The 27482-nt window shown below is 46.1% G+C and overlaps 2 protein-coding genes and 1 long non-coding RNA gene across 7 annotated transcripts in view; 2 read left to right on the top strand and 1 right to left on the bottom strand.

Annotated features, from left to right (window-relative positions):
• Positions 1-16781, top strand: part of SLC7A7 (solute carrier family 7 member 7) — a 49058-nt gene extending 32277 nt beyond the window's left edge. For all 4 annotated transcript variants that reach the window (XM_017864275.1, XM_017864277.1, XM_017864276.1 and 1 more), the window contains 8 exons: positions 9468-9593; positions 10897-11041; positions 13766-13889; positions 14144-14247; positions 14527-14623; positions 15544-15693; positions 15930-16113; positions 16331-16781. In XM_017864275.1, the coding sequence (XP_017719764.1) occupies positions 9468-9593; positions 10897-11041; positions 13766-13889; positions 14144-14247; positions 14527-14623; positions 15544-15693; positions 15930-16113; positions 16331-16437 (1037 nt within the window). In that variant the 3' untranslated portion in view covers positions 16438-16781. The remainder of the gene's footprint in view (positions 1-9467; positions 9594-10896; positions 11042-13765; positions 13890-14143; positions 14248-14526; positions 14624-15543; positions 15694-15929; positions 16114-16330) is intronic.
• Positions 16782-18182: 1401 nt separating this feature from the next.
• On the bottom strand, positions 18183-24567 carry OXA1L (OXA1L mitochondrial inner membrane insertase). The gene is made up of 10 exons (XM_017864226.1): positions 24458-24567; positions 23813-23974; positions 22743-22956; positions 20046-20189; positions 19704-19789; positions 19356-19520; positions 19072-19176; positions 18801-18963; positions 18633-18713; positions 18183-18547 (listed from the first exon to the last, which is right to left on the bottom strand). Exons 1-10 carry the CDS (start codon positions 24518-24520, stop codon positions 18408-18410), a joined length of 1323 nt encoding a protein of 440 aa, XP_017719715.1. The 5' UTR covers positions 24521-24567; the 3' UTR covers positions 18183-18407.
• An 81-nt stretch (positions 24568-24648) lies between these two features.
• The window catches only part of LOC108523579 (uncharacterized), a 133852-nt gene continuing 131018 nt past the window's right edge, over positions 24649-27482 (top strand). For both annotated transcript variants that reach the window (XR_001883848.1, XR_001883847.1), the window contains exon 1: positions 24649-24755. This is a non-coding gene — a long non-coding RNA (uncharacterized LOC108523579). The remainder of the gene's footprint in view (positions 24756-27482) is intronic.

The raw sequence follows: 27482 nt of genomic DNA, 5'->3' as shown, positions 1-27482 counted from the left end.
TTTTTTTTTTTTTTTTTTTTTTTTGAGACGGAGTCTCGCTCTGTCACCCAGGCTGGAGTGCAGTGGCCGGATCTCAGCTCAATGCAAGCTCCGTCTCCCGGGTTCACGCTATTCTCCTGCCTCAGCCTCCGAAGTAGCTGGGACTACAGGCGCCCACCACCTCGCCTGGCTAGTTTTTTTGTATTTTTTAGTAGAGACTGGGTTTCACCATGTTGGTCAGGCTGGTCTGGAATTCCTGACCTCAGGTGATCTGCCTGCTTTGGCCTCCCAAAGTGCTAGGATTACAGGCATGAGCCACCACGCCCGGCCTCTGTCTGCAACTTTAATTCTCCCTTGCCATGCAATATAACATGGTTCACAGGTTCCAGGGATTAGGGGGTGGACATCTTTGGGGGGCCATTAGTCTACCTACCACAAGTGATAACCCAGCTTTCCACCGGAGGCAGGTGAGCAGGAGCAGCACTATGAAGTGATAAGGTGGATTACTGCCCAAATTCTAGGCTTGTAAGTTAAACCTGGTTAGTGAAGTATGAGGAGAAGAGTAGGAAATCATTAGTAACCTGTATGAATTCATTAAGAACAAGCCATACTCTGCTAACCTCACTTTTTGGTTCAATTTTTTTTTATTCAAATATAATATACAGAAGGAACAGTGCAATCTCATAAGTTTATGGCTTAATGAATTGTCACTAGTTGAGCGCATGTGTAACTAGCACCCTTGAACCCTTCCTATGCTCTTCCCAGTTCCTGCCTCTCCACTCCACACAAAGGGAAATCACTTTTCTGACTTCTAGTTGCATTGATTAATTTTCCCTGATTTTATGTAAATGGATATAATTTGTATGTACACTTTTGCATCTGGCTTGCTTATTATGTTTGACATTCTGAGATTCTTCTGTATTTTTGTCTGTAGTTGTAGATTGTTTATTTTTTTTTTTTTTTTTTGAGACAGAGTCTCACTCTGTCACCTGGGCTGGAGTGCAGTGGCAGGATCTTGGCTCATTGCAACCTCCACCTCCCAGGTTCAAGCAATTCCCCTGCCTCAGCCTCCTGAGTAGCTGGGATTACAGGTGCCCACCACTACGCCCAGCTAATTTTTTGTATTTTTAGTAGAGATGGAGTTTCACCATGTTGGCCAGGCTGGTCTTGAACTCCTGACTTTGTGATCTGCCCACCTTGGCCTCCCAACATGCTGGGATGACAGATTGTTTATTTATTTTTTTTTTTTTGAGACGGAGTCTCACTCTGTCGCCCAGGCTGGAGTGCAGTGGCCGGATCTCAGCTCACTGCAAGCTCTGCCTCCCGGGTTTACGCCATTCTCCTGGCTCAGCCTCCCGAGTAGCTGGGACTACAGGCGCCCACCACCTCGCCCAGCTAGTTTTTTGTATTTTTTTAGTAGAGACGGGGTTTCACTGTGTTAGCCAGGATGGTCTCGATCTCCTGACCTTGTGATCCACCCGTCTCGGCCTCCCAAAGTGCTGGGATTACAGGCTTAAGCCACTGCGCCCTGCCCAGATTGTTTATTCTTAGTGCTGTTTAGTATTTATTCAATCTACTGTTGCTGGGCATTTGGGTTGTTGCTAGTTTTTGACTACTGCAAGGGTGTAGCTATGAATATTCTACATATGTACTAATTTCATTTGAATTGTTTGATGGCATCATTAGATTGTTAGAGCAGAAGCACGTGTATGCAGATTTTGGAGAGGTTCGTGGCAAATTCTCATGACATTCTCGTTGACAAGGTGGACTAGATAAAAAGTTCGGTAGATTCTTAGTTGGCTGAATAACGTTGTGGAATAATGACAAATACAGAAAGGTCTATAGTGATAGACTATATGGCTCTGCTGATCCTAATCAACATTTTAATTTTTTTATTTAAAAAAATTTGTTTGAAACAGAGTCTTGCTCTGTTGCCTAGGCTGGAGTGCAGTGGCACAATCTTGGCTCAGTTCAAGCTCCGCCTCCCAGGCTCTAACAATTCCCACATCTCAGCCTCCTGAGTAGCTGGGACCATGGGTGTATGCCATCACACCTGGCTAATTTTTGTATTTTTCTTTTAGTAGAGATGGGGTTTTGCCATATTGCCAGGCTGGTCTTGAACTCCTGGCCTCAAGTGATCTGCCCGCCGCAGTCTCCCAAAGTGTTGGGATTACAGGTGTGAGCCACTGCTCCCGGCCCTCGTCAACATTTTTGTTTGTTTGTTTGTTTGTTTTTTGAGACGGAGTCTCACTCTGTCACCCAGGTTGGAGTGCAGTGGTGTAATCTTGGCTTACTGCAACCTCCGTCTCCTGGGTTCAAGCGATTTTCCTGCCTCAGCCTCCCGAGTAGCTGGGACTACAGGTGCCCAACACCATGCCCGGCTAATTTTTGTACTTTTAGTAGAGACGGGGTTTCACTATGTTGGCCAGGCTGGTCTCAAACTCCTGACCTCAGGTGATCCACCCGCCTTGGTCTCCCAAAGTGCTGGGATTACAGGCGTGAGCCACTGCGCCCGGCCCTAGTCAACATTTTTAGGGTGACTTCAGTGAAGACTCAGGAGGTATGCTGATCAAATTTGCAGATTTCACAAAATTAAAGAAGGGATTTGAACTAATAAAATCAAGAAGGAAAAATCCCTCATATCTAATACATAAGAATAATGCATAAAAACTCAGGAAAGTTACTAAGACTAAATACAAAGCGTCCTGTATCTGGGGGAAAAAAATTACTTTTTTTGTTTTGGAGAAAGGATCTTACTGTGTTGCTGTGGTGCAATCACAACTCCCTGCAGCCTCGACCACTTGGGCTCAAGTGATTCCCCTACCTCAGTCTCCCAAGTAGCTGGGACCACAGGTGTGCGCCACCATGCATGGCTAACTAAAAAAAAATTTTTTGTGGAGATGGGTTCTCACAATGTTGGTGAGGCTGGTCTTGAACTCCTGGACTCAAGCGATCCTCCCACCTCGGCCTCCCAAAGTGCTGGGATTATAGGCGTGAGCCACCACACCTGGCTGAAATAAATCATTTTTATAGGTCCAGAAAGAGGGGAGGAAAGAGCTCATCACTTTGAGGTGGGAAAGAAAGGAGTTGTAGTAAACAGTGATTTCAGGTTGAGACTCCATAGTCTGCAACAGTGTCTGGAGTTTTCTGTGTGGGGTCTCACATTTCTGGGGAAACACTGACACAGTGAAGTATATGCAGTAAATGACAAAGTGAAGTAAATGACAGTCCTGGGACGGTGAGGGGTCTGGAAGTCATATTTGCTCCACGAGGGGTTATAAAATCTGGGTTTTAGCCTGAAGGAGTAAAGACTCAAGGGGACAGGATGTTCATCCTTTTTTTTTTTTTTAGACGGAGTCTTGCTCTGTGGCCAGGCTGGAGTGCAGTGGTGTGATCTTGGCCCACTGCAATCTCTGCCTCCCGGGTTCAAGCAATTCCTCTGCCTCAGCCTTCCGAGTAGCTGGGACTCAGGCTTGCGCCACCATGCCTGGCTAATTTTTGTATTTTAGTAGAGACAGGGTTTCACCATGTTGGCTAGGCTGGTCTCGATCTCCTGACCTCGTAATCCACCCACCTTGACCTCCCAAAGTGCTGGGATTACAGGCGTGAGCCACCGCGCCTCGCTTTTTTTTTTTAAACTGGTCTACCTGTTAAATGGGATATTTTTTTTTTTTTTTTTTTTTTTTTTGAGATGGAGTTTTGCGCTTGTTGCCCAGGCTGGTGCAATGGCGAGATCTCCGCTCACTGCAACCTCAGCCTCCCAAGTTCAAGCGATTCTCCTGCCTCAGCCTCCCGAGTAGCTGGGATTCTAGGCATGTGCCACCACGCCTGGCTGATTTTTGTATTTTTAGTAGAGACGAAGCTTCTCCATGTTGGTCAGGCTGGTCTTGAACTCCTGACCTCAGCTGATTCGCCCGCCTTGGCCTCCCAAGGTGCTGGGATTACAGGCGCAAGCCAGCACCTGGCTGGGATATTCATCTTTAATGTTAAGAAGGGTCATTGGGTAGAAGGGGGTTTAGCTTTATTCTGTGTGGAGCCAGAGGAGAGGTTTGGCACCACTGGTAGAAGTTGGGAGGAAGATGCTATTGGCTTAGTAAAAGCTAGTAAAAAAGCTAGATTTTACTAGATCTAGTAAAAAAGCTAGATCTTCCTTTATAGATCACTTCCTTTCCTCTATAGATCACTTTTAAAATGGAATGACGCCGGGCGCAGTGGTTCATGCCTGTAATCCCAGCACTTTGGGAGGCTGAGGCGGGCAGATCACTTGAGGCCAGGAGTTTGAGACCAGTCTGGCCAATATGGAGAAATCCGTCTCCACTAAAAATATAAATATTAGCTGGGTGTGGTGGCGCACACCTGTAATCCCAGCTACTTGGAGACAGAGGCAGGAGAATCGTTTGAACCTGGGAGACAGAAATGGCAGTGAGCCAAGATTGCGCCACTGCACTCCAGCCTGGGTAACAGAGTGAGACTCTATGTTAAAAATAAATAAATAAATAAATAAATAAATAAATAAATAAATAAAGGAATGAGTTGCCTAATAAAGTATTGAGGTTTTATAGTGCCTGGGAATTTGAAACAGAAAGTGGATTAAAATAACAGCATAAGTTTTGTGTGTCTCATTGTGTGTATTTAAAGGTAATAATGCTTACAGAATTGTGGGGTTAATGTTCTTTTTCAGGAACTATTTCATTTAGGCATCTAAACTAAACCTGAGCATCTGATCCAGAGTGGGCCTGCAAGCTTTGTTCTGTTCTGGATCCCCCTGGTCTGGTGCTTTCTGGCTTTTAGTTCTAGTGCTGATGCTGGGCCTTATCACTAGAACTAGTCTTCTACTCCCAGGCACCCTATGTAGGCTGGGTTTGATGATCCATTCAGGAACATCTCTTTAGATGGTTATAGGAATGACTTCTCTCTCTTTTTTTTTTTTCTTTTGAGATGGAGTCTCACTCTGTCACCAGGTTGGAGTGCAGTGGTATGATCTGGACTCACTGCACCCTCCGCCTCCTGGGTTCAAGCGATTCTCCTGCCTCAGCCTCCCGAGTAGCTGGGACTACAGGCACACACCACCACACCCAGCTAATTTTTATATTTTTAGTAGTTTCACCATGTTGGCCAGGATGGTCCTGATCTCTTGACCTCGTGATCCGCCCGCCTCGGCCTCCCAAAGTGCTGCGATTACAGGTGTGAACCACCATGCCCGGCCAGTGGTGACTTCTTTGCAGATTCTTTTTTTCTCCCCCTGGGTTCAAAGCAGGAGTGCTGCTGCACCTGAGTCAAGGGTCAAAGGTGATTTCAGGTTATCCTCCTATAGACTTGGCCCAGTGTTGGGTGGGGATTGAATTGCCTCTAGGGGTAGAAGGGGAGGGCATCTCTGCCCTTGAGGTTAACTTGCAGTTGCCTCCATATTATCCTAACCCCATGGTCCCCTCCTAACCCCATGGTCCCCTCCTGTCCCCGGCCCTGAAGCAGGAGGTTGGGCTCCACTTCAAGAGCAGTGCACTTGGCTGGGCTCTGGGGCCACTGGTCAGCTGTATCCGCTGAGGTGGGAACAAAAAGCCCTGTCAGCACTGCTGCCTGCCATACCCATTTCCTGCTCCCACAGCCAAGAGGCCCTGGAGGAAGCTGGGCTTTGAGGAAGAGGAGGGCTAGCTCTCTTCAGTCAGTTCCCTCTGCTCCCTGGTTTCTTTCTGTAGGATTCCCTTCCTCATTCAAACTGAGCCTTCTGTGCTCAGTACAGAGAGAAGATAAGGGCTAGAAGGTGTGTCAGTGGCTGAGGAATCAGGCTCAGGAATGGGGGAGGTGGGATACTGGTGGACAAAGAGAGGGATACATATGGATGGATAGAGAAGTAGAGAAGAGTCTGGGCACGGTGGCTCACACCTGTAATCCCAGCACTTTGGGAGGCTGAGGTGGGGGAGTCACCTGAGGTCAGGAGTTCGAGACTAGTCTGGCTAACATGGTGAAACCCCGTCTCTACTAAAAATACAAAAATTAGCCAGGCATGGTGTTGCATGCCTGTAATTCTAGTTACACGGGAGGCTGAGGCAGGAGAACCGCTTGAACCCAGGAGGCGGAGGTTGCAGTGAGCTGAGATTGTACCGCTGTACTTCAGCCTGGGGAACAGAGCAAGACTCTGTCTCAAAAAAAAAAAAAAAAAAGCAGTAGAGAAGCAATAGGGATTAAAATGTAAACAAGCCACCCAGGTGCCATGAATCCTCCCTATAATCCCAGTCACTTCTCAGAAGGCTGCAGTGGAAAGATTGCTTGAGGCCAGGAGTTCAAGATCAGCCTGGGCCACATAGCAAGACCCTGTCTCTAAAAAAAGTAAAACAGCCAGGCACAGTGGCTCACGCCTGTAATCCCAGCACTTTGGGAGGCTGAGGAGAGGGCAGATCATGAGGTCAGGAGTTTGAGACCAGCCTGACCAACATGGTGAAACCCCGTCTCTACTAAATAAAAATTAGCCAGGTATGGTGGTGGGCACCTGTAGTCCCAGCTACTCAGGAGGCTGAGGCAGGAGAACTGCTTGAACCCTGGAGGCGGAGGTTGCAGTGAGCTGAGATCGCACCACTGCACTCCAGCTTGGGTGACAGAGGAAGACTCTGTCTCAAAAAAAAAAAAAAATTAAAACAAATTAGCCGGGCATGGTGGTGCACACCTTTGATTCCAGCTACTACGGTACCTGAGATGCGAGGATCCTTTGAGCTCAGAAGTTTGATGCTGCAGTGAGCTATGATTTCTCCACTGCACTCTGGCTTATTTGACAGAGTGAGACCCCCATCTCCAAAAAAAAAAAAAAAAAAAAAAAAAAATTAGGGCCGGGTGTGATGGCTCACGCCTGTAATCCCAACACTTTGGGAGGCCGAGGCGAGTGGATCACCTGAGCTCAGGAGTCTGAGATCAGCCTGGCCAATATGGTGAAACCCTATCTCTGCTAAAAATACAAAAAGATTACCTGGGCGTGGTGGCGTACGCCTGTAGTCCCAGCTACTCAGGAGGCTGAAGCAGGAGAATCGCTTGCACCTGGGAAGCAGAGGTTGCAGTGAGCTGAAATCATGCCATTGTACTTCAGCCTGGGTGGCAGAGCAAGACTCCATCTCAAAAATAAATAAATAAAAATAAATAAATAATAATAAAATATAGGCTGGGCACGGTGGCCCATGCTGTAACCCCAGCACTTAGGGAGGCCGAGGTGGGTGGATCACCTCAGGTCAGGAGTTTGCGACAAGCCTGGCCAACATGGTGAAACCTCGTCTCTACTAAAAATACAAAAATTAGCTGGGTGTGGTGGCGCACACCTGTAATCCCAGCTACTTGGGAGGTTGAGGCAGGAGAATTGCTTGAACCCAGGAGGCAGAGGTTGCTGTGAGCTGAGACCGCACCATTGCACTCCAGCCTGGGCAACAAGGGTGAAACTCTGTCTCAAAAAGAAAAATAAAATAAATAAAATAAAATATAAACAAGCCATGTATTTCTATTTCAGAATCTGCTATGGTAGTGGGTGGTGAATTGGTTGCTTGTCCCTCCTTTTCCCTGCCTACATCCCTGGACAGAGCTGAGAAGAGAACCTCGTGGCACACGGCTCAGATTCTGAGTCTGAACTAGAACTAGTCCTGTAAGCTTATTCCAGTTTGGTGTTGTGACCTATGGTTACCCTGCAGGGAATCATAAATTTGTATTTGGGGATCCCATTCCCCTGACAATGTGGCAGCATCCTTTGTGCCTGGTGTTTCTACTTGGAAACCTGGCTATGCTGTGGTTATGAGCCAGCCACAGAGCCTAGGATAAGGGCAGAGGTTACAGGCTGGGGAGAAGGGGCACTAGGTTGTTGAGTGGCTGGAGGCTGGAGTCCAGTGGGGAGTAAAGGATGGGTGACTGACTGACGAGGAGCAACAGATTTGAAAGATTTGTGGAGGGCAAGATACAGGCACTTTGGTCATTTTGTGGGGTGCTGCACACTAGTGTCTTTAATTATTAACTTAGCACTGGGGTGGCCTGGAGCTGTGGGTACATTATTGCCCAGCCCTGTGATAAGGTTTGTTGTTTATTAGGCAGAAAGGCAAGCATTTGTATAGGACAGGAATGCCCCTTCTCAGGAAGAGCGGAAAGGAACTTGGGCAGTGAGTAGAATGAGGGTGGTGGTGGAAGGGAGGGTGAGAGAGAGAAGATGGTGCAGCTGTTCTGAGAGGCCAGTCTTCCCTGCTTCTCAGGATGAAGTAGCCAGAATGCGATGAGGCCAGGACATGACAAAATAGGAGGACTAGGGACACCAAGGCCACACCACTGCCAGGATAACTCAGAGTGTTTCTGACTGCCTCGGTGGCCTGAAGTAGGCAAGACCTGTACTAGGCCTCATTCTCTTGACTGATAAGGCAGGGTGATGTTGACCTTGCCCTTAGAGCCCTTGGGAGAAGGGCTGTAAAATTAAGCCCTCCTTATAGTGTTCTAGTTGCTGAGTTGAGAAGGAGGGATAAATGAAGTGATTCGCTATGCTACCAGTGGGAAGATCTGTATTATTTTTTCCAGCTTTCTTCTCTGCTACATCCTGGGGCTACTGGTCAACCTCACAGCATCTGTGGGCCTCCCTTTTTGAATTTCTTCAAGTAATTCAAATTCAAGTCGTAGATTGTAACTTTTTCATTGGGGGAGGGATAATGGACTTCTTTGAGATTCTGATAAAAGCTATGATCCTTTTCTAAGAAAAGGTATGAACCTTTTTCTTAGGTATATCTGTATTAATATGGACATAACACTTTGGGAAAAAGAATTTTGAGCCTTATGGAGAACCTAGTTAAGAACCCTGGTAAAGGACTACCTGTACTTTTGAGTAGAAGGACTGGGGGAATGTGTGTGGCTTTTATTTCTGTATTGTCCCATCAGGAAAAATGCCCTGTCCCTATTCTACAGGAACCAATCTTAGCTGCAAGAATCTTTCCAAGCACAAAAGCAGGCAGCTGAGCTGCCAGGCAGTGGGCAGGAAATCTGGCCTTCATCCTAATCCTTGGCCACACAGCCTGACCTGCTGGCTCAGCATTGGTTAAGTCACAGCAGGACTCCTCAAGGTTAACAGTAATACCACAGAGTCAGAGTGCTATGTCCTGGAGCCCATGGGGAATGGGAGGTAGGAGGGAGAGACTGTGACTTTTCAGAGCCAAGAGCCGGAACAATCACTAATCCTGTATAGTTCCCAGTTGCCTCCCACTGCTGTGATTAGAAATTTGGATGTATTTTTTATGTAAGCAGATCTGCAATCACTTTGTTTTGTGTCTCCCATATAAGTTGCTGGGGGGTAGGGAGTATGGAGGCCTTTGCATGATAATGGTGAGGACATTCTGGGGTCTGAGGGTTCCAGTGCAGAGCAGGTCAGAGGGTCTGTCTTTGGCTGAAGGGTTTATCTTGGTGACTGGTACTGGAAAAATTGCTTGGGAGTCTAAGGTCCTACAGTGGTGAGGGTAAGTCACCAATCAGTATTATTTTTCTTTCAGGTCTCTTAACCTTCATTAACTGTGCCTATGTCAAGTGGGGAACCCTGGTACAAGATATTTTCACCTATGCTAAAGTATTGGCGCTGATCGCGATCATCATTGCAGGCATTGTTAGACTTGGCCAGGGTAAGAAATAATATTAGTAGCAACTAATCTTTGTTAAGCATTTTCTGTGAGCCACACTCCTCTAAGTGCTCTTCGTGCATTATCTCATTTCTTATAATAACCTTATTTGGTAGGCACTATTATTATCCACATTTTATAGATGAGGAAACAGGCTGCAGAATTAAGTATCTTGGGCTGGGCGGGGTGGCTCATGCCTATAATCCCAGCACTTTGGGAGGCTGTGGCAGGTGGATCCATGAGGTCAGGAGTTCTTTTTTTTTTTTTTTTTTTGAGACAGAGTCTCGCTCTGTCACCCGGGCTGGAGTGCAGTGGCCGGATCTCAGCTCACTACAAGCTCCGCCCCCCGGGTTTGCGCCATTCTCCTGCCTCAGCCTCCCGAGTAGTTGGGACCACAGGCGCCCGCCACCTCGCCCGGCTCGTTTTTTGTATTTTTTAGTAGAGATGGGGTTTCACCGTGTTAGCCAGGATGGTCTCGATCTCCTGACCTCGTGATCCGCCCGTCTCGGCCTCCCAGAGTGCTGGGATTACAGGCTTGAGCCACCGCGCCCGGCCGAGGTCAGGAGTTCAAGACCAGCCTGGCTAAGATGGTGAAACCCCATCTTGACTAAAAATACAAAAATTAGCCGGGCGTAGTGGTAGATGCCTGTAACCCCAGCTACTCGGGAGGCTGAGGCAGGAGAATCGCTTGAACCCAGGAGGCGGTGGTTGCAGTGAGCCAAGATCGCACCACTGCACTTCAGCCTGGGCGACAGAGCGAGACTCCGTCTCAAAAAAAAAAAAAAAAAAGAATTAAATATCTTGCCCAAGTTGCTACCAGTAAGTAGAAGAGCTGAAATTTGTATCCAGGACAACTGACCCAAAGTCTGTCTTTCAACTTCCATTCACACTGCCTCCCAGAGGAGACTGATCTTGGCAAAAGGGTTGACAGCCATGCGCTGGGAGCTAGCTTTGGCAGATTGCGATAGGAGGCAGGAATCAGGCAGCCTGCAGAGCAGAGCAGAACTGCATTGTTTCTATTCTCCAGCCTTTCTGGTCTATGGTGGTTTCTTATCCTAGAAAGCTACCCTGGACCCTTCCTGTCAAGATCCCCATCTATGTCATTAGGATGCAGGGCATTCTGGTCTATTTCTGTAGACGTCTCTCTACTGTTTCCTGTTCCCTTACTGGTACTCTTGCTGCCAAAGGTGTTGTAGGCCACTTACCTGCTATTATATTACCATATTCTCTCAGTCCTTTACTTGATCATCGTGAAGTGGGAGAATGAGCCACTAATCCCCTGCCTTCCAATGTTCTTGGGTTCCAGGAGCCTCCACTCATTTTGAGAATTCCTTTGAGGGTTCATCATATGCAGTGGGTGACATTGCCCTGGCACTGTACTCAGCTCTGTTCTCATACTCAGGCTGGGACACTCTCAACTATGTCACTGAAGAGATCAAGAATCCTGAGAGGTAGGTACTGCACCACCAATTTTCCATAGCAGTGATAGCCATCATTTAATGAGCTACTTACTCTGTGACAGACAGCATACCACAACCACCTATGAGGTTAATTTTATCAGCCTCATTTTAATAGATGGGAGGCCTGAGGCTCAGAGAAGTAACTTGTCTATGATCATAGTAACAGGGCTAAAATATGAACTTTCTCATGTATGCTTTGTAAATTTTTTTAAAGGCATTTTTACATTTGTTCATTTATTTCTGCATTAATTAAAGCAGGTTGTATTATATGCTTATGTATGTTTTTTTTTTTATTATACTTTAAGTTCTAGGGTACATGTGCATAACGTGCAGGTTTGTATACTTATGTATACTTATGCCATGTTGGTGTGCTGCACCCATCAACTCGTCAGCACCCATCAATTCATCATTTATATCATGTATAACTCCCCAGTGCAATCCCTCCCTCCTCCCCCCTCCCCATGATAGGCCCCAGTGTGTGATGTTCCCCTTCCCGAGTCCAAGTGATCTCATTGTTCAGTTCCCACCTATGAGTGAGAACATGCGGTGTTTGGTTTTTTATGTATGTTTTTAAAACAGATTTTCCTTGATAGATATTTCATCCACCCTTATCCCCACATACATAGCTTTGGGCTATAGACGTCCAGAAACCTTCCTATGTTTCCCTCTGATCCCTTCCTTGTTTCCTAAATTCATATTGACATTGTGGTATAGTTTGTCATTCAATTAAGTCACCCCACCATTATTGCTCTGTAGTCTATATATAGAGTGAAAAGAGCACTGGATAGGAAGTCAAGGACCTAGAGTTTGTCTTTCCACTGGCTTGTTGGCTGACCTTGAGGGAGTTGCCCGGCCATCTCTTTGTCTGCTTCCTTATCTGTAATTGAGGGGGTTAAATTCTGTGATCTCCATGGCCTTTCTTGGCTCTAAAATTCTACGATTCTGGGAACTAAGATTTGCCAGGGAATGGAGTTTTTTCAGGGAGAGTCTTGCTCTATGTCCTAGGCTGGAGTACAATGGCGCGATCTCGGCTCATTACCACCTCTGCCTCCCAGGTTCAAGTGATTCTCCTGCCTCAGCCTCCCAAATAGCTGGAATTACAGGCGCCTGCTACCACGCCTGGCTAATTTTGTATTTTTAGTAAAGATGGGGTTTCACCATGTTGGCCATGTTGCTGGTCTTGAACTCCTGACCTCAGGTGATCCGCCTGCCTTAGCCTCCTAAAGTGCTGGGATTACAGGTGTGAGCCACCGTGCCCAGCTCTCTGTAAATGTTTAAGTCAAAAGAATCACAATTCTTATACCAATAAACTCCTTTTGGCTTGAGAAACAGAAGAGCACTCTTGGTACACAACTAGTGGTAACGCTATGGGAGCAGAGATAACAGAAGCAGGATGAAGGTCTGGGTGGTGCTTCCACCTACCGGACAGAAGCTGCATGACTCTGTATTTGCAGAGTATTTGCCCCACTTTGTGCTTCTTTTGGGCAGCCTTACTGTTAAGGATGTTTATAAAGTTCATGGCTTTATTGGGCTACAGGGACCTTAAGAGCTCTTTGCATCTTTCTTTTGCCCACCAGTTAGGATGGCTCCTGAGGTTCTCAAAATGAGGAAGGGGTGGGCAGACATATCTTCCAGGTTGCTTGTCAGATACACACACTTCTCTTCCTACTGAAGGCCTATCTTATTCTCTGAAGATGTTAAATTTCACAATTTGCCTCCATAATTTCCTTTTATATTTCTCAACCTTGAGGCAAAATTGCCAACGTTGATAATCTTAGAGATGGAATCCTGACACCGAAAGATCTTTGGAGTATAAAACAAAATAACCTCCCATTTTCCTGTGCATTATTATGCTGGGACACTCTTTGTTAATCCTTTTTTTTTATTTTTTATTTTAGACAGGGTCTGACTGCCTTGCCCAGGCTGGAGTGCAGTGGCCCAGTCATGGTTCAGTGCAGCCTTGACCTCCTCGGGCTCAAGTGATCCTTCCACCTCAGCCTCCCAAGTAGCTGGGATTACAGGCATGCGCCACCATGCTTGGCTAATTTTTTGTTTTGTTTTTTGAGACAGAGTCTCACTGTTACCAAGGCTGGAGTGCAATGACACAATTTTGGCTTACCACAACCTCCACCTCCTGAGTTCAAGTGATTCTCGTACCTCAGCCTCCCAAGTAGCTGGGACTACAGGTGCGTGCCACCATGCCCGGCTAATTATTTATATTTTTAGTAGAGACAGGGTTTTGCCGTGTTGGCCAGGCTGGTCTTGAACTCACGACCTCAGGTGATCCACTCGCCTCGGCCTCCCAAACTGTTGGGATTACAGGCGTGAGCCACCACGCCCGGCTGCTTGGCTAGTTTTTTGTAAGACAGGGTTTTGCCATGTTGCCCAGGCTGGTCTCCAACTCCTAGACTCAAGCCATCTGCCCACCTTAGCCTCCCAAAGTGTTGGTACTACGGGCATGAGCCACTGATCCCAGCTGCACAGTCCTATCTCCTAATATGATATTCCTTTCCCCTAATGTTCTTTAGTTCTTAAGTGTTTAGTTCAGAGCTTCAGCCACTATCCAGGGCACCGTCAAAGACAAATGCATTGAGGAAATGTAGCAAGAGTCTCCATCCCTGGAAAGACTGGTGTGGCAGGGAGAGTCTAAGGATTAAAGGAGAGATAGGGATATGACGGTGGGACTAATGTGTATTTTATTCTATTTGGCTGTAGGAACCTGCCCCTCTCCATTGGCATCTCCATGCCCATTGTCACCATCATCTATATCTTGACCAATGTGGCCTATTATACTGTGCTAGACATGAGAGACATCTTGGCCAGTGATGCTGTTGCTGTGGTAAAGGATTTTCACTTGCAGGTTGAGGGTGACTTGTGGGGTACTGGGTATATTCTGGCTCTTGAAAGTCCTGGAAAGGGGGTAGATGGCCTTGAAAGGAGTTCATTTCGAATGTGGGGCTTGCAAGGAGGTCCTGTTACCCCCACTGTGGAAGAAGAGTTGGAGTCCTAATAAGGGGAATCTGGGGGCATGCCCATCCATGTCTTTCATCCCTTTTAGATCCTGCTAATGAGTCTTCCATTCTTTTCCCTTAGACTTTTGCAGATCAGATATTTGGAATATTTAACTGGATAATTCCACTATCAGTTGCATTATCCTGTTTTGGTGGCCTCAATGCCTCCATTGTGGCTGCTTCTAGGTAAGAGTGGCATCTTTTGAAGGGCTATGGCAGTGGATGGTAGAACTTACAGGACCCGGACTTTGATTACGTGTGTTTTCCAACTGATACCATAACCTCTTTCTTCTTGTTTCTAGCAGAAGCCTGCAGTTGTCATTAATCTTAATACTGAGCTCCAGTCTATATTATCCAAACACTTTTGAAGGAAGGGATGGCAGAGAGGGAGGGCCATGTGGCAGGTGAACCAGGCTGCATCGTGTCCACCAATTTTCTCAGCTTCTCCTATCTTACCTGACATAGGCTTTTCTTTGTGGGCTCAAGAGAAGGCCATCTCCCTGATGCCATCTGCATGATCCATGTTGAGCGGTTCACACCAGTGCCTTCTCTGCTGTTCAATGTAAGTCAGCTCAAGGATGAGACTGAAAATGATTGTGGGGGAAACTTTAGTAACAGCAAAAGCGACTGTTCTAGCTTCCTGAAAGCTCTAAAAGTAATTCCAATAGAAATACTATTGGTGGATCAGAATGTTCACCATGGGCAAGGCACTATGCTAACCGCTACAGGCACTACAGGGAAAATCCAAATGCTCTAAGGAATGGTACACCTCTGCTCTAAGAGAAGCCATAAAGTACACTGTAATGATTGATTGCCATGACAGATAGTGAGTGATACGGTGTTTAAGAAATGATCACTTCCATAGGAGGAGAGGGTGAATGAAGAATTACTTCTAGAAGTGTATATGTGTCTTAAAATCCACCAAAATGTTCTCAGAAAAAAAGAAAAAAAAAAAAAAAGGTGCATCTTCATGGCTAGGGTTGCAAATGGTAGAGATGGGCTTTAGGTAGGAGAAATAATATCAGAAAATCCTGTGGCAAAGCAGTATGGGTTTTAATACAGGTTGAATATCCAAAATCTGCAATGCTCTAAAAATCTGAAACTTTTTGAGTGCTGACTTGACACTCAAAAGGAAATGCTCAGTGGAGCATTTTGGATTTTCAGAATCGGGATATTCAACATGCAGGAGGAGATAAGAGCTGGATAATGTAGGTTGGAGCCATTATGGAAATGGTCCTATGCAAGACTTTTGAGGGATTGTTTCAAGCTTGCTTTATACAGGTTGAAAAACCAGTTGAGACTACTGACTTGTAACAGAGGGGATAAGGTATTGAAACTAGAGTGTTAAAGGGATTAAAAACAGAAGAGGACCAGGAGACTCTGAGGATCGACGGGGGATGGATTTGGGAGGTATAAAGGGAGTGAAAAGCCCTTGGAGTAACAAAGGCCCTGAGAAGAGCTGACTTGGGCTCACACTTACAGGGTATCATGGCATTGATCTACTTGTGCGTGGAAGACATCTTCCAGCTCATTAACTACTACAGCTTCAGCTACTGGTTCTTTGTGGGGCTTTCTATTGTGGGTCAGCTTTATCTGCGCTGGAAGGAGCCTGATCGACCTCGTCCCCTCAAGGTAGGGCAACTCCATCTACCTCTGCTCTATCTGAAACAGCTAGAGTTGCTGCTACGGGGGACTATTACAAGACACTTTATTTAGAAACCTTTGCCTGGGACTTGGTGGTTAGTACTGTGTTGAAATTAAAGGTATGGAAAGAAGGCTCAGTGCGCTAATCCTTATGGGAGGTGGGGTTATTTTAGCTGTTAAGAATCCTGAGTTGTCCACCCCAGTTGTGTTTCCTGTGCCCTCAGCTCAGCGTTTTCTTCCCGATTGTCTTCTGCCTCTGCACCATCTTCCTGGTGGCTGTTCCACTTTACAGTGATACCGTCAACTCCCTCATCGGCATTGCCATTGCCCTCTCAGGCCTGCCCTTTTACTTCCTCATCATCAGAGTGCCAGAACATAAGCGACCTCTTTACCTCCGAAGGATCGTGGGTAAGTCTTGCATCCTTAAACCAGCTCAGCTATTGTAGAGCTTGGTTTTTGCCTTTTTCTGTAAATCTAGCCTCCAAAGACATCTTTGCCATAGCCCCTTCTTATGAACCCTTCGGCTTAATGGAATCACTTCCCTCAGGCCCAGTTCCATTCAATGACACTTGAACTCAGCCCAGTTGACCTCTTCTCAATTCCAACTCAAAAGTTTTCTTTGTAGGGTCTGCCACAAGGTACCTCCAGGTCCTGTGTATGTCAGTTGCTGCAGAAATGGATTTGGAAGATGGAGGAGAGATGCCCAAGCAACGGGATCCCAAGTCTAACTAAACACCATCTGGAATCCTGATGTGGAAAGCAGGGGTTTCTGGTCTACTGGCTAGAGCTGAGGAAGTTGAAAAGGAAAGCTCACTTCTTTGGAGGCACCTGTCCAGAAGCCTGGCCTAGGCAGCTTCAACCTTTGAACTTACTTTTTGAAACGAAAAGTAATTTATTTAGAGGAGACTGGGGAAAGGAGCACGTCAGGTGTGGGCTTGGTGGTTTTAGAAGCACCTGAGTATGCCTACCTACTCCTTTTTTCTTTTAAAAGGGCCCACAATCCTCCAATTGTCTCCTTTAGAGAGACATCAAACTATCACAGGTGTTGGATGACAATAAAAAGTTATGTTCCTAAAGTCTGAGTGGCTTCACTTTATATAGTATCTCTAGGACAGCTCCCATTAGCCTAGAAACACAAAGACTAAAAACAATCTTATGCTTGAAAGTATATCCATCTTTTCTCTCTCAAGCTAGCTGCTAAAGGCTGATAAACCAGGCTCTACACAAAGGCAGACAACAGAACACTTCAACTGCTCTAGTGAAATGTTGGATTGTTACATAAAAATGACATGAACTTCCTTTTTGAGACAGGATCTTGCTCTGTGGCCAAGGCTGGAGTATAGCAGCATGATCTTGGCTCACTGCAGCCTCAACCTCCTGGGCTTAAGCTATCCTCCCACCTCAGCCTCCCAGGTAGCTGGGACTATGGGCAAGCACCACCATGCTCAGCTAACTTTTTAGCAGAGACAAGGTCTCGCCATGTTGCCCAGGCTGGTCTCAAATTCCTGGACTGAAGTGATTCACCCACCTCAGCCTCCCAAAGTGCTGAGATTATAGGTGTGAGCCACTTTGCCCAGCCTGGAACTTTCATTCTTAATTATCACTAAGAATTTGCACACATCTACTTCTTGAAATTTTTAAAGTAATCTTGGAATCAAGAAATGCAGTTATTATATTTAGATACAGTCTCAACATTCAACTTATTAGCCACACCTCTAGACTGCAATCCAAATGTGGACAGAACACATGTATGGGTTGGAAGTTTAAACTTTTTTTTGAGACGGAGTCTTACTCTGTTGCTCAGGATGGAGTGCAATGGCTTGATCTTGGTTCACTGCAACCTCTGCCTCCCAGGTTCAAGTGATTCTCCTGCCTCAACTGCCCAAGTAGCTAGAACTACAGGCGTGTACCACCACGACTGGCTAATTTTTGTATTTTTAGTAGAGACAGGGTTTCACTATGTTGGCCAGGCTGGTCTCAAACTCCTGACCTCAGGCCATCTGCCCGTCTCAGCCTCCCAAAGTGCTGGGATTACAGGCGTGAGCCACTGTGCCTGGGTGGAAGTTTAAACCCTTAATGCCAGGTTAAAACATTGTATTTTCCAATGCCATGGGCCAGCAAAAGCAATCATGACCCACTCTGTTCTTCGGTTTTCTTTTTTTTGAGACAGAGTCTCCCTCTGTTGCCCAGGCTGGAGTGCAGTGGTGCAGTCTTGGCTCACTGCAACCTCCACCTCCCAGGTTCAAGTAATTCTCCTACCTCAGCCTCCCGAGTAGCTGGGACAATAGGTGTGCGCCACCACGTGTGGCTATTTTTGTGTTTTTAGTAGAGATGAGGTTTCCCCATGTTGGCCAGGCTGGTCTCAAACTCCTGACCTCAGGTGATCTGCCCGCCTTGGCCTCCCAAAGTGCTGGGTATTCTTCAGTTTTCTGAAGCACACACTCATTTCCCTGTTCAATAAGTATCAGGAAGCAGCATGTAGTACAGAGGTTTACTAACTCTGTGAATGGGAAGATCACTTGGCTACCCAGTGCTCTCTTATAAACATGAGTATAAGAGTGTTTCGTGAAATCGTTTTTAAAATGAACATCTCTGTGTGCCACAATTCCTAAGATTGGGGCAAGGACACAGTGTCAAGTCTTGTTTTGAGGATGAGTCTTTGAAGAGACAGAGTTCCTGCCAGAATGTGCACGGAACGTAAGTCAGCCAAGCGTGTCGCGCCAGGGATACTTTGACTTTGGTTTGCTGCTGCTGCTGCTGCTGCTGCTGCTAGGGATATTGGGAGGGTTATTATTTCCAGGTTGTAGGAGAGGGTTGTGGGTAAAGGTCTGTCGTAAGGGACCTAAGGGGAGAAGAGAAAACAAATCTCAACGAAGAACAGAAAGAAGAAACAAAAGACAGAATTTTGGCCTGAAAGGACTATTTACCCCTGGCTGCTAGCTCCAAGTGATTCTGCATGCGTTGTTCACGCTCTCGCAGCTGACGCGCCATTTCAGCATTTTTCCAGCCTGTGTAAAGAGGTGCAAGAGAGTCACTTGCATTCCTATTTTTAGACCCCTCTCCCTAGTCCTGTTTCACAGAGGACGAGCCCTTACCTTTTTTGAAGCTCTCTAGGAAGCCTTCCCGTGGAGGTAATTTGTCAGGGTCATGTACAACACGCTGGGGGATTTTAAGTACAGTGCGTACTGCTGGAATCCGGAGACAGGATACTTGGCCCAGGGAAAACAAATTGGAGGAGAGCCAGTACATAAACACTGCCTGGGTGAGAACACAGAGAAGGGACTCAGAAGATGTATCCCTGGTCAGTTTGCTAGGTGGCTAGGCTAGGCAGAAGGCCTTGGAGCCAGCCCATAAGGCATTACATACCGTGGGGAAATGCATGGTTACGGGCAAGGCTATCAGGGGCATCACTCTGATCACATTTCTCATCCACTGAAGGTCAGAACTTTGCACACCTGTCTCTGCACCTAGCTGCCAAAAGAAGTGGGGTAGAAAAGTCAGGAAAGCTGTCAGTTTCAGTGAACCTGTCTCTAATCTCTTACCCATCAACTCTTTCTCCAGCAAGTGAAGGATGACCCTTCTGTACAATTACTTTACCCTCCAATCCCAGTTCACTTTGCAGGCCTGGCACTTGGCCAATCTGGGCTTACCTCAAGGACAGCCCACATTGTGGCAGTGACTACCAGTGGTAACATGTAGGTGGGATCGGATACCGTGAGATCCTGGAACCACCAGAGGCCACCTGTCTGCAGGCTGACCACAGGAAGGTTGGCCATCTCTCTCAAAGCAATGAAGAAGGAGATGAAGATTGGGGCCTATTACACAAGATAAACAGTGTCAGCATGCTTTACCAGAGGAAACATTTTCATCACTCCACTACTGAAAGCCATGTATAATCCACCACCACCTGTTTTTTTGGGGGGCCTGGGGCACATCAAACACAGAGAGGAAATTTGATGGGTACAGGATGAAATAAGGAAGGAAATGTTTTTGCTTACCTGAGTCAGAGGAAGAATGAGAGGTTTAAAGAGTTTAATACCATGTTTTTTCTGGTAAAATGCCATCTCCGAGGAAGCCTTGTAAACTGAGGTGAGGGGAAATTAATGGTTGGAGTAACAGTTACATCAGTGCAGGTGAACATCCTTATCATCTACCTGGCCTGTGAAATTTCGAACCAACCCTGGCCAGTCCTTGGGAGCATTAGGCCCAAGAAACAGATAAATCTTTAGAACTTTCCCGACTGTGGCAACTTCTGATTCACATTGTTCCTTTCCCCCAGCAGAATGTAAGGAAAAGTACAAATGTGGTCCTCTCCCATGCTCATTCTGCAACTGACTCACACTCAATATCGTCTCCCGCCAACTTGGCCTCTCTGACTCGACTGGAAAACTTCTGGATCTCTGGCAAGTGATTGTGGATCTTGGCTGCCTCTCGCTGGCCCATCACGATGAGAGGAAAAATGAGGCAGCGGGCAAAGACTGTACCTGGAAAATACAAACTAGGATTGGAGTGAAATTAAAGCAGTTCTGCAGCTAGAAGGCTGAAGGTTTTTAGGTCCTTATTGAAAGGATCTTATTCTTGCCTTGTCCATTCTGTGACTTATGCCTAAGAGGCCCAGAATTAGGGTCAGGGGTATGAATTAGTTGCTTTAAGGCTCAGTTCTCTGATTCGGCATCACAAAAGTATGGCATTAACTTCTCTAAGCAGATGATTAGGAATCCTGTTTGTTTCCTCAAACAAAAAGGTGACAGAGCACTTTTCTAGATCAATAGCTTCCAAACTTTTCTGTGATCAAAAGAGCCTCCCCGCTCCATCAAACTGTACATGTAGCCCCAATGTACAAAAAAAATGCTGCCCTGAGCAAAGGAAAAGCCTGGCCACAGGATTGTTTATGTGGCAGCCTTCACCTTGCTCAGAGGTCCCTTTACAAAACTCTGAGGCTTCCAGGAAGGAAGTCTGAAAGCCACTGTTCTAGAAATCCCTGGAGTAGGAAATAATCTGATGGCCTACTGCTTTAGCTCCTTCATATTTCTTTTCTCACACTTCATTTTTCCTGGTCATTCATTCGTTTTGATTTTTAGATCCCACAAATAAGTGAGAACATGGTGATGTCAAATATGAGACTAGGTTATAGGTTTAGGCTTTATCAACATTATGATGAATGATGTGGAGTAGAAAGAGAAGGGAGCTAAGGATAGAATCCAGACTACTGGCACTGAAGGGGTAGGTAGGATAATCTGGAGATGCAAAAGTATGGTCAGAAAGACGGGGAGAAAAATCAGGAAAGGTTATCATAAAAGCCAAAGGATTGACTTTATTTATTTTTTTGAACAGAGTCTCGTTCTCTTGCTGTGTCGCTCAGGCTGGAGTGCAGTGGCGCAATCTTGGCTCACTTCAACCTCTGCTTCCCAGGTTCAAGCGATTCTCCCACCTCACCCTCCCAAATAGCTGGGACTACAGGCACCTGCCACCACACCTCGCTAATTTTTGTATTTCTAGTACAGATGGGGTTTCACAATATTGGCCAGGCTGGTCTCAAACTCCTGACCTTGTGATCTTCCTGCCTCGGCCTCCCAAAGTGCTGGGATTACAGGCATGAGCCACCACGCCTGGGAAAGGATTGATTTTAAGGTCTAAAGTGTCTAACGCAGAAAGACCAAGTATAATAAAAGTGGATTTAGCAATTATGTTACTGGCAGTTCAAATCAGGTGATATGAGTAAAAGCCAGATGGCTGAGAGAGTAAACGGAAAGGAGTAGGCTCATTGGATGCAGAGCAATCTTTTAAGTAATAGCTATCAAAAGAACGAAACCCAGTCATTTGTGACAACGTGGATGGAACTGGAGATCACTATGCTAAGTGAAATAAGGCAGGCACAGAAAGACGAACATCACCATGTTCTCACTTATTTGTGGGATCTAAAAATCAAAACAAATGAAATCATGGGCAGAGAGTAGAAGGAAGGTTACCAGAGGCTGGGAAGGGTAGTCAGGGTTGGGAATAATTAATGGGTAAAAAAAAAATTAGTTAGAAAGAATAAGATCTATTTGATAGCACAACAGGGTGACTATAATCAGTAATAATTGTATATTTTAAAATAAAGAATGTAAAAATTAGCCAGGTGTGGCGGTACACCTGTAGTCCCAGCTACTTGGGAGGCTGAAACATTAGAATCACTTGAACCTGGGAGGTGGAGGTTGCAGTGAGCCGAGATTAGGCCACTGCACTCCAGCCTGGGTGACAGAGCAAAACTCTGTTTAAAAAAATAAAATAAAATAAAATATAAAGTGTAATTGGATTCTTTGTAACTTAAAGGATAAGTGCTTGAGGGGATAGATATCTCATTCTCCATGATGTGATTATTACACCTTGCAGGCCTGTATCAAAACATCTCATGTAGCCCAGAAATATATACACCTACTAGGTATCCACAACAATTAACAACAACAAAATAAATAAATAACAGCCATCAAAGGAAGAAGAAAGATAGGGTAGTAGGTGAAGGGGAACTAAGGATGAAGTGAAGAAATTTTCCCCCAAGTAACACATGGGTATGCTTGAGCATGTTTACATGTTTAGGGTAGGGCAATAAGGAGGGAAACGTTGAAGACACAGGGGAGAGAAGAGATCATTGATGGAGCAAGGTGGCAGAGAGACACATAATTCAAAGCAGAGTTTCAGCCTTTACAAAAGCAATGTGAGTGGCTTCCCAATTTGGGGGTTTAAGTGCCTGACTCGAAGCTCTATTCTTCTAAACCAGGACAGCTTCATGACTGTTAATAAGGTCCCCTGACTCTAACCCCATGTTTGTATTCAAATATCTATACTTCTTGAATCCCAGATGATCTGGTGGTTTTATAATGCTCTTTAAGAAATATAGGTAGACTGCATCTAGGTATCATGTGCCTCTATTGCTCATTTGAAATCATCTGCTTTTCTGATCCCAGAGCTTCTGCAACTACTTCCTGAATCCATTCAAATAATTGCCATCTATGAGGTTCTATCCCTAACCCGTGTCCAGGGTATATTCCCCTTACATGCAGCAATGGCCCCCCACCAAGGTAGGCCCAGGTCAACATGCATAAATTCCAGTAAATTCTGGATCAGTCCCACTGGGGTGTATGACCCCAGCCCCAGTTCAGCGAAGCTCTGCTCTGCAGCAGCTTGGACTACATCTGCAGTCTCTCCAGAAGCCACCTCAGGTACCGCTGCGGGTGAGGGAGTTGCAGGAACAACAGGAGGGGCCTGAACCTGTGTGAAAGAAAGCCTTGTATGATATTTATTTAGTAGTGAACACATAGCAAGTGAGACCTTCTTAAAATAACCAGTACTGGGTTCTGTTCTCTCTACTTCTTGTTCTTCCAGGTTACCCTAGTGTACGTAGAATTCAAGCTTAAAAAGGACATCTCATTTTTTTTTTTTTTTTTTTGAGACGGAGTCTCGCTCTGTCACCCAGGCTGGAGTGCAGTGGCCAGATCTCAGCTCACTGCAAGCTCCGCCTCCCGGGTTCACACCATTCTCCTGCCTCAGCCTCCCGAGTAGCTGGGACTACAGGCGCCGCCACCTCGCCCGGCTAGTTTTTTGTATTTTAGTAGAGATGGGGTTTCACCGTGTTAGCCAGGATGGTCTCGATCTCCTGACCTCGTGATCCGCCCGTCTCGGCCTCCCAAAGTGCTGGGATTACAGGCTTGAGCCACCGCGCCCGGCCGGACATCTCATTTTTATCAATAGGTAGGAAGAGAAGTTACTTTGAGTAAGATTCCATGACTTCCCTTCATGCTGGGAAGTTATTTCTTTTATCACTGTTTCCCAAACTTCAGCCATTTGAATATCACTATTATGACTTTTACCATATATTAACAAGAAACAATTACTTTTCTTTAAAACAGCTCAGAAAACCCAATATAACATCTCTCCTGTTGTACTTCCAATCATTTCCCCACTGAATTGAAAATTCATCCCAAGCAGAGATGCTACCATTTTGGAGAGCTGTGTGGAGCGTGGACAAGAACTCTGCTTCATATTCCCCCTGCTCCCAAACAAAACAGAATATGAAACCAACCAGGAAACACCACTCCTAATATTGCAGGAACGAAAGGCCTCTTACCTGGACTTCTGCAAACGAGATGGCAGAGGTACTGAGGCTGCGGGGGCCGGAAGCCGCAAGGAAGAGGTAGTGTGGGCGACAGCAGCACCGGGCTGCTGGGAATAGGAGACGTGCGGTCAGCGGTTTCCCGAGCCATGGCGAGGGCCCTGTGACGCTGTGGACCTAAGCGTGTAAAAGGATGATGGAGCCCCTTTACCGGGAGCAGAAGTCCTCGCGTGGGGGCAAAGGGGATTCATTATGCTAACTTCCCAGGAAGCAAGCAGCCCGGCCACTACAGGTGCAGACATTGCTATTACCGCGCGCAGACCGCTAGCCCGAAGGCATGCAGCTGGCGATGCCTGCAGAACAAAGCTTGAATTCGGGTTCGCCCCATCTCAATTATCGTAGACTCACATCGGGGGGCCCTGAGAACTAGGCCGAACTGCTCTCGCCAGGGGCGAAGCCAATTCCAGAAGCTGACACCCGGCTGCTGGGCCCACAGTGTTGGGGACTAACCCTAGCGCGTCCTCACACGACCCGAGGTCATGACATTCAGGTCCCGGTGAGCGGGTCAGCGTCTGCTCATACCCCTAGCACGAGCTGTCCTGGGGCTTGGTTCACTGGGTCAGGGCAGCATCCCGGTGCTCAGCCCCGGGGCATCCTTACCCGACGCCCGGACTGTAGCAGGCGCAGAACCTCCCGGCGTCCGCACATCAGTCCCATCGCCATTTTGTCCGGAAGAGGACTTGCTTTTGCGCCTGCGCACTAAGAACCACAACCCCGCGAGAGGAAGCACTTTTGGAAGCGGGCATGAAGCCAGAGTTGTTGCCGCAGATCAGGTGGTAAAAGAGAACAGAGCTTGGCGGCCATATTTGAAGTGGGTAAAAATGTGAAAAGCCGCGTTACCATGACATGAGCACGCAGAGAGCCTTTTCTGGAGATTGAAAGGAAGTCGAAGAGCCAGGTTAGCTATCATCGTAAGCTATCATCGTTTGTAATGGCGTAAACCTGGGTAATTTTCCTTTAATGTCGCGATTGTCCTCTGATTCGTCAGTTTAAAAATAGCCTCAGAATAGTCTTGGCTGTACTTGCAGAGGATTTTTCCCACTCAATGATGTTCGATTCTTTTGATTCTTATTGCTAGGTAATATTGTAATCGCAGGTCCAATGAAATTTGAGGGTAGTCTAGAGTCTGACAGAAATGAAGAGAAGGCAGCCGCTGGGAAATATTTTCCTCCCAGATAAAAAGACAAAGCTTCCAGAGGAGACTTCACCTTTCCATTTTTTCTTCTGTAAGTGGGGTGGTGTGAGGACTGACCATGAGGGGACACGTTTCGAGATGAAAAGCTCACGTGCAGGCCGGGCGCGGTGGCTGCGGCCTGTAATCCCAGCACTTTGGGAGGCCCAGGCGGGTGGATCACGAGGTCAACAGATCGAGACTATCCTGGCCAACATGGTAAAACCCCATCTCTACTAAAAATACAAAAATTAGCCGAGCATTGTGGCGGGCGCCTGTAATCCCAGCTACTTGGGAGGCTGAGGCAGGAGAATCACTTGAACCCGGGAGGCAGAGGTTGCAGTGAGCCGTGATTGTGCCACTGTACTCCAGCCTGGCGATAGAGTGAGACTCCATCTCAAAAAAAAAAGAAAAAAGAAAAAAAAAGAAAAAGAAAAACTCACGTGCTGAAGATGGTTGAGGGCAAAGATAGAAAACACCCAAATACTTGATGATATTGAGCTGCTGTACCATGCTTGGAACCGTCTATCTCCAGACTTTGTTGTGTAAGGTAATTAAAGGTCTTAGCGGGGTGCAGTGGCTCACGCCTGTAATCTCATCACTTTGGGAGGCCAAGGCTGGTGGATCACTAGGTCAAGAGATCGAGACCAGCCTGGCCAACATGGTGAAATCCCGTCTCTACTGAAAATACAAAAAACAAAAAAACTAGCTGGGTGTGGTGGTGCGTACCTGTAGTCCCAGCTACTAGGGAGGCTGAGGCAGGAGAATTGCTTGAACCCGGGAGGTGGAGGTTGCAGTGAGCCGAGGTGGAGCTACTGCACTCCAGCCTGGGCGACAGAGTGAGACTCCATCTTAAAAAAAAAAAAAGGAAAAAAAAAAAGATAATTAAAGGTCTTTACTGTTTAGATTCTAAATCTGTTGCTTGGGTGTTCTGTTTCTTGAAGTTAAAATCATTCATCTCCAGGGAAAAAAGTTACTGCTCAGAAAGGTGGAGTTGATTATATTTGAACCCTTATAAAGTCTCTCAATATGCAGATTACTTTCTAAACAACAAACTATAGTTTCAGAAAGATACAATAACCTGAAATTATTTCAGTGACTGCTAATTTGGGACGATTATGAATGTACCTGACAGATATGGCAAAAATAGGAGGCAAAGAAATATAATACTGATTTAGTAATAATTAGTGGTATGAGCTAACACTTGCATATGTTGGATGCTATTGTAAACATCAATAGATTTTTGATATGGAAACACTGATTTTTTTTTTAGAGATTACTTTTAAAGCTCAATACAATTAGAACTAATTGCAAATATACAGCTACAGAACACTTGGCAGGGTGACTATCTTATGGTACACTGCTACTTTGGTGACCCCAAATGAACCAGGCTTCACAATATTTGTACCTTTAGGAGTTCTATTCTCTTGAGTCTGGTTGGCCCTGTAACTTGCTTTAATCAATAGTAGAATGCATTGGAAGTGATGTTATGCCAGTTTGGGACTATGCCTTAAGAAGGCCTGATAGCTTCTGCTTTTGCATTCAGGGGAAAGCCAGCTGCTGTGTTAGAATTTTGACTTCTCAGACTTACTGCCTGTGAAAAGCCCAACCAATCACTTGAAGAAGAACGGAGGTTTGGGCTAACAGCCTCAGTTGAACCCTCAGCCAGCAGTCAACACCAACTTTTGCCAGCCACGTGAAGAAGGCCATTTAAAACGTGGATTCTCCAGCCCATTGGAGCCACCTCAGGTGACTCCATGTGGAGCAAAGAAAGGCTATTTGAGTCCACATTGCAAAATTACAAGCAAATAAGTAAAATTATTGTGGTTTTAAGCCACTAAGTTTTGGAGTACTTTGTTGTTCAATAATAGATAGCTGAAATGTACAGGCAAACTTGGGAGATACTATGGGTTGGGTTCCAGACCACTACAATAAAGCCAATATCATAATAAAGTGAATCACAGGGAGTTTTTTGTTTTGCAGTGCATATAAAAGTTATGTTGGGCTGGGCATGGTGGCTCAGGCCTGTAATCTCAGCACTTGGGGAGGCTGAGGCAGGTGGATCGCTTGAGCTCAGGAGTTTGAGACCAACTTGGGTAACATGGTAAGACCCCATGTCTTAAAAAAAAAAAAAAAATACTAGGCCAGGTGCAGTGGCTCATGCCTGTAATCCCACCACTTTGGGAGGCTGAGGCGGGTGGATCACCTGAGGTTGGGAGTTTGAGACCAGCCTGACCAACATGGAGAAACCCCATCTCTACTAAAAATACAAAATTAGCCAGGCTTGGTGGTGCATGCCCATGCCTGTAATCTCAGCTATTTGGGAGGCTGAGGCAGGAGAATTGCTTGTACCTGGGAGGTGGAGGTTGCAGAGAGCCGAGATCGTGCCATTGTACTCTGGCCTGGGCAACAAGAGTGAAAATCCATCTGAAAAAAAAAAAAAAAAAAAAAAAA

This window comes from Rhinopithecus bieti, unplaced genomic scaffold (genome assembly GCF_001698545.2).
Source record: "Rhinopithecus bieti isolate Rb0 unplaced genomic scaffold, ASM169854v2 scaffold_74680, whole genome shotgun sequence".
NCBI classification, from domain to species: Eukaryota; Metazoa; Chordata; class Mammalia; order Primates; family Cercopithecidae; genus Rhinopithecus; species Rhinopithecus bieti.
Note: the sequence above shows the minus strand (reverse complement) of the source record. Positions and strands in the feature narration are given on the sequence as shown.